General features: G+C 54.0%; 1 protein-coding gene across 20 annotated transcripts in view; it reads right to left on the reverse strand.

Annotated features, from left to right (window-relative positions):
• The window catches only part of KCNMA1 (potassium calcium-activated channel subfamily M alpha 1), a gene marked incomplete at both ends in the record, with an annotated part of 758,887 nt that extends 753,439 nt beyond the window's left edge, over positions 1–5,448 (reverse strand). For all 20 annotated transcript variants that reach the window (XM_079697900.1, XM_079697893.1, XM_079697892.1 and 17 more), the window contains one exon: positions 5,074–5,448. In XM_079697900.1, the coding sequence (XP_079554026.1) occupies positions 5,074–5,448 (375 nt within the window). The remainder of the gene's footprint in view (positions 1–5,073) is intronic.
• Positions 5,449–6,000: the final 552 nt, after the last annotated feature.

The following is a 6,000-nucleotide window of genomic DNA, read 5'->3' on the forward strand; positions in this document are numbered from 1 at the left end:
TTTCTCCCCCAGGCCAAACACAAGGGCAGCTCTTGCTTTCCTCCTGATGTACGTTTGGACAAGGACCCTGGGCACCCGGAAATGGGGCCAGTGCATGGCTTGCAGTCACCAGTGTCCTCCTAGGAAATGCTATAAAGTGGGGTCCCTGAGAGTACCTACCCCAAAGGGCTGAGCTCTACTAGGACCCCCAGTTTACAGATGAGGAGACTGAGGCACAAAGCAGTGACGTCCTTGCTCAAGGTCACAGGCTGACTTCTGGGTGCTACATGGTGAGCGTGACATCTAGGCCCTGTTGCTCAAAGTGAGCACGGCCAAGAGCAGTTTAACCAATTCCTCTCCCTTGGGACTTCTCCCAGAGCATGATGTGACTGTCCAAGGGGGGGTTGCAGACATGCCCTGACTTACAATTTTGTTTCACAAGGTAACTGCAAGGGCAAGTGCTCCACAGAACACACTTGGGGAAATACTACTCTGGAGGCCATCAGGGTAAAGCTGGTCTGAGTAGAGAGCACCCTGGCGGGGAAACTGTTACATCGTCAGGGGAACAGGTCTGTGGGCTCTGGAATGGGGAGAACAGGGGTGGAATTCATCCTTTCTCAAGGGACATTAGACAGCCACACCTGCCCACAAAACCTTCCACTTCTGCTAGGTCTGCAGCTCCTGGAGCCCCACAATGACAATGCTCATCCACTGACTTGCCCGCCATCAAAGCACTAGCCATCCTGCCAAGCCCTCAGCCATGGAGCCTTCCTAGGCTGCCCCTCCCCGACCTGCCAGCCTTGCAACAGCCAAGAGCTATGAGCCCAAATCTCAATCTGACCCTAACTGGTTGTTTGACCCAAGGACAATTGACTCCAGGGTCTAGAGGTCCCTTTTGGTTCAAAAGTTCTATTTGTTGTAGTCTGTGCCCTTCCAGGGCCAGAAGTTCGAGGAATCAAGGAGAAAATTTAAAACCTGCCACTTTGTGGAGCTATGATAGCTCCCATTTACAGGCCTGCTAAGTGCCAGGCATTTCCTGGGTGCTGTATACCCAGCATTGTCACTCCTTATACGAATTCTACAAAGTAAGCATCATTACGCTCTTCTTACATGTGAAGAAACCACGCTTAACAAGGCTGCCAGCCACAGATGCCCAGCTAACAAGTGTGGAATCCACGATTTGCACTCAGGTCTGTCTGACTGCAGCATCTCTACAGAAGTGTGCATTTCCACAGGGAGAGCCAGGAACAAGAAGCAAAAGGTCTCAGGACAAGGGAAGGTCACCTGGAACTCCCCTGTGTCTGGGACCTGAGCACTTCTCCAAGGCCCCCTTAAGTGATCCGAAGGAACATCTGAAGTTCGTCCGATGCAGACTATCTCCAGGATGAGATGAGGCACCGGGGCCAATCTGGAATCAAGAATTCTGAGGCACTCAAGTTTCCAGCCCTGATTGGATGATGCGTCAGGCCAGACCCTGGGTAATTACCAAGCCGTAATGGGATCTGATGTTTATATTAGTCACGAGTCTAACAGAGAAAACGTGTTGTTTTCTCAGACACAGCCATGGAGACAAACCTCCATAATTCATCACATGCAGACCAACCTTAATCAAGCCCAAACTTCTACAGGGAGGACAGCTCCACCTGAGAGCAGGATGAGTCTATGACCCACAGCAAAGCACAGCTCCATAGGAAGCTGGCCTCAGTTTCCCCAGGCATTTAAAGAAAAGCAGACTGTGGGCTGGAGGAAGAGCAGAAGATGGGAATAAAGACACATAAGCACTCTGAGGCTGGAGAGTTACAGAACATGTTCTGAGCTAGAAACTTTACCCATAGATCACCAACTCCTTCTACTGTCTTCCACTGAGTCCCAGAGCAGGAAGGGACATTAGCACTCACGGAATTCAATCCCACATTTTACACACCAGGAAAGAGACCAGAGAGGTTAATCTACTTCTTCAAGGTCACAATCTTATTCAGGCTGCCAGAGCCGCTCTTTGTTCACTACAGTCTACGACTGGCTTAGACCTTGAAACATCAGGGCCAAGTAAAGAGAGGGCTCTGATGAAACCCAACAGAGAAAGAAAAATGATGTGAAAAAGTACAGCAAAGAATATAGTACTGGAAGGACTGTGCCCAAATTCCCAACTGGGGGAAAATGGGATTCTCTTTCTTCTTTATTTCCTAAAGAAATCCACAGAACTATCCTTTTCAGAATAGTAAAGTCATTCACGATTTGAGATTCGGAGGCCAGAGGGAACTAAGGAGGAGATGCCTCATGATGTACGTCCGGTTTCAGGTTCCTTTCATCAGAAAGGATGGTGCAGTCCCAGAGGCCAAATGCTTGTGATTCTGGAGCTCCTGCTGAAACTTCTTCCCCTAGAATTTCAGATGCTAAAAAGACCAGCCTTCCTCTGGACCCTAGCTCCGGGTCAAACCATCTTGGGGCTGAACCAGGATCAGGGTGAACATATCTGTGGGCTGGTAGAATACTAAGGAAAAGCAGCCTTAGTTTGCTTGAGAAACCCAACACTAAAATAATTATTCCAAACTGAAGCCAAATGCATTCTTGTGAACAGCGTCTTGATGACTACCAAATACTTGGAAAGCAAAAAGAATGAAGGACAAAAAAAAAAAAGAATGATTGCAGTAAAAAAATACAGACCTCAAGAGTAGAAAGAAAAGCTTATAAAAGGCCTAAGTAACTACTACTGGTCAAAATGAGATGGCTACACAGACTGTTTAATTGAGCAAATCAAGGGGCAAGCATTAAGAGATTCTGGGCATGTTTTGAAGGGGACTCTAATGGTACCAAAAGTGACGTGATCTCATTCTACACTGGCCTCACATCTTCCCAACCCACTGCAAGCATCTCTCGTCCCAGATGATTCTTTGTAGAAAGTTCCAGTTTAGTCAACTCGGCATGTCTTGGAGCTACAAGATATAGCCTAATATCTAGGGATTGTTTTTTTCCTAATGATCATTGCCAAAAACGTATTTTCTTGAGAAAACTTACAGAGGTTATGCTTGGTCATCATTTAAGAAAGAGACTCTTTATGTGAACGATCCAATCAGCATTTCATCAGAAGCACTGCAGTAGCACTGATGTACCCGCTAGAGTAAAAAGACTTTAGAAGCTGTGTTTAAAACCCCAGGATCACAAAAACACTGAAACTTATTTTGACTCACTGAAAAAAGTTTTCATTATGATCTAGCCTACCCAGTTCCTGAAGGATAAGGAGATTGTTAAAAAGTTCCCCAAAATCACTCAGTCTAGAAAACGTTTGAGATGCATGCAACTACAAGTTCTACCTCTAAGGGTAGCACGGAATCTCAGTAAAGGAAAAACACTCCCAGACTCAAGACTGGTGGGGAGGCAGAGGAGAGGGAATGTGTGAATAAGAAGGCTATATGAATAAGCACTGGTCAGGAGGGCTAGGCAAGGGGCTGGGTCTAGGGGGTCTCAGGGTTAGGATTTTGCTTAACCTAATGGCTTCTCTGGAATGTGGGTGGTTTTCCACCTTGACAAGTGAGAAACTGCTATGGCCAAGAAGGTAACTCCAGAGAAAACTGACTGACTAACATCTGGAGGTCTCCGGAGAAGTAGGTGGAGGAGGAAGCAAATGATGGCTTTTATTTTTCTCCCTTATTTCCAACACACCAGTATTTTCCAAAACACAAATGTGCTACCACAAAACACAGCTGAGCTCCAGCACCCAACACAATGTATAATTAATGATCTGGAGACAGAGAGAGAGAGAGCTTCCCTTCACCCTCGTGTGTCACCCATAGCCCCCATCTTACCTACTCCCTCCCCGTAGCAATTGAGGCTGCTACAAGTTGCTGTGCCCCGTGGAAGTTTGAGGTGTCCTCGGATTAACTTTATTAGAAAAGGTGTGAGCATTCCCGCCGAGATGTGACACGGCCTTGCACTGTTCCCTATCTCCCTTTGAGCTTCCCTCCCTCTGAAAATGCTGGCGCTGGTTAGTCCCCTAGGTTAAAAATCAGTCAAACAGAAAACAGCTTGGTCACTCTTCTTTCCAGTTCTTTCTTTTTTATCCTGCAGTTTTCTATGAAAAACTGCCCGCCACCTCTCACCTTCAGCCAGTGTGTGGGGGGGCGGGGGGGAGAGAACATCTCTAGGGACACGACGACGACAGACCAGGCAGTCAGCCTAGCAACCATACATAAGGTGTAGTGAGCCTCGGTGCTGGTGGGCGTCTCTGCGCCAGGAATAGTTTAAAGCCGACATCCAGCCACCTCAGAAGCGTCGGGGAGGAGGCTCGCGTGAAAACCTCGGCCTCGGCGGGCTCTCGGGCGGACCTCCCGCTCTAGCTCCACGCTGCCGGGGGCACTTCCGGGGACCTGAAGGCGGTGGCAGGGGGGCGAGAACACAGATGCCGAAGAACTTGCGGTGGGGGTGGGGGTCTGCTCCAAGAGTCGGAGAGGGAGGGGACATCAGTTTTGCGACCTCGCCACATTCCTAAAGTGGCAGCATCCGCGGGTTGCCTCCAAAACTGGGATGCATCTCCCCAACTTTCTCTCGCCCCTCCAGGTCCCCCGCACGTCCTCTGGTCATGTTCCTCTCCTGGGATTCCCTAGTCCAAACGATGTCCTCCCTTTCTCAAAGGATTTTCCTGCCCTTCTGATTTTACGAACTCGTCTCCCCAACAGGTTTCTAAAGTGCGGGCTGACGTGCTCCCCCTCGCCCACCACAAGGAGCCGAGCCCGGGCAGGTGAACCGCGCGGAACGCGCACCGAGCGGCCCCCAGCTTGCTCGGTGCCCGCCGAGTCGCCTCTCCCTACCTCCCACCCCGGCCCCAGCCGCAGCCACAAACAACCCTACAATAAACAAGGGGACGGGATTGGGCGTCCGCGTCCCGGAGCGCACCGGTTGGGGGCAACTCCTCACCCCCGGCGCGCCGCCCGAAGCCCCAACAGGCGGCCGCCAGGAGAGCGGAGGGAAGGGAAGGCGGCGAGCGGAAGGCAGGCAGGGATGGAGGCACTGCGCTGTGAGAAGCGAGGAGGTGGGCTGCAGGGGACGCCGAGAAGCGGCGGGGCTGGCGCAGGGGGGAGGCGCCGGGGCGCGCGTTACCTTCGTCTTGCCCCCGCAGTGGCAGCAAACGGTCCACAGGTACTTGAGCGTCCGCCAGAGCAAGATGATGAAGAGGCCCCCGAAGAAAGTCACCATGGAGGAGGCCAGGAAAGCCCACCACATGCGCTGGCCCCGGCTGTCGCAGGGCACCTCCATGGTCACCGGGATGATGAGCGCATCCATCTTGGGCTCGTGGACCGAGGACGAGGAGGAAGAGGAGGAGGAGGAAGAAGAGGAGGAGGAAGAGGAGGAGGAGGAGGACGCGTCTAGGCTGAGAAGGTTCGCGTGGATATTGCTACTCATTCTAAGAGTGCTGCCTCCGCCGCCGCCGCCGCCGCCGTCGCTGCTGCCGCCGCCGCCGCCACCATTTGCCATAGCTAGCAACGGGCAGCCGGCGCAGGGGCTCGGGGGAGCTCCTCCCGCCGCCAGCGCCACCCCGAACACCCATCAACAGCCATATTGCTGCTACTGCTGCCGCCGCCGCCGCCGCGGAGCGCGGGGAGGGGGCGGGGAGGCGCCTGGGCTCGGGGAGCTGTGCGCGACCTGGCGGGGTGCGCAGAGATATATACAGCGGGCCGCCGCCGCCGCCCGCCCTCCCCCCGGCCGCCGGCCCGCCCGCCCAGGGGGGAGGGGGACGGAGCGCGCGGGCAGCTCCCCTCCCCGGCCCAAGCCCCGCTAGCCCCGGGCTGCGCGGGCCCAGAGCGCCGAGAACGAGGGGGAGCCGCGGGCCGCCCCCGGGCCCGCCCCGGCTCTGCGCGCCGGCCCGGTTGCCCTCCGCGTCGCGCCGCGCCGCCCGCCCGCGGTGCGCCACGCGTTTGCGCCGCGTTCCGGCCCGGGACCCCTCCCCGCACGCAGCCCGCGCCGCTAGCCCGCCGCTATGGGCTTATTAGGCGGCGACTCGTTAATATTGTCTCATCAGCCCCCTCC

This window comes from Hyperoodon ampullatus, assembly GCF_949752795.1.
Source record: "Hyperoodon ampullatus genome assembly, chromosome: 1".
NCBI lineage: Eukaryota > Metazoa > Chordata > Mammalia > Artiodactyla > Ziphiidae > Hyperoodon > Hyperoodon ampullatus.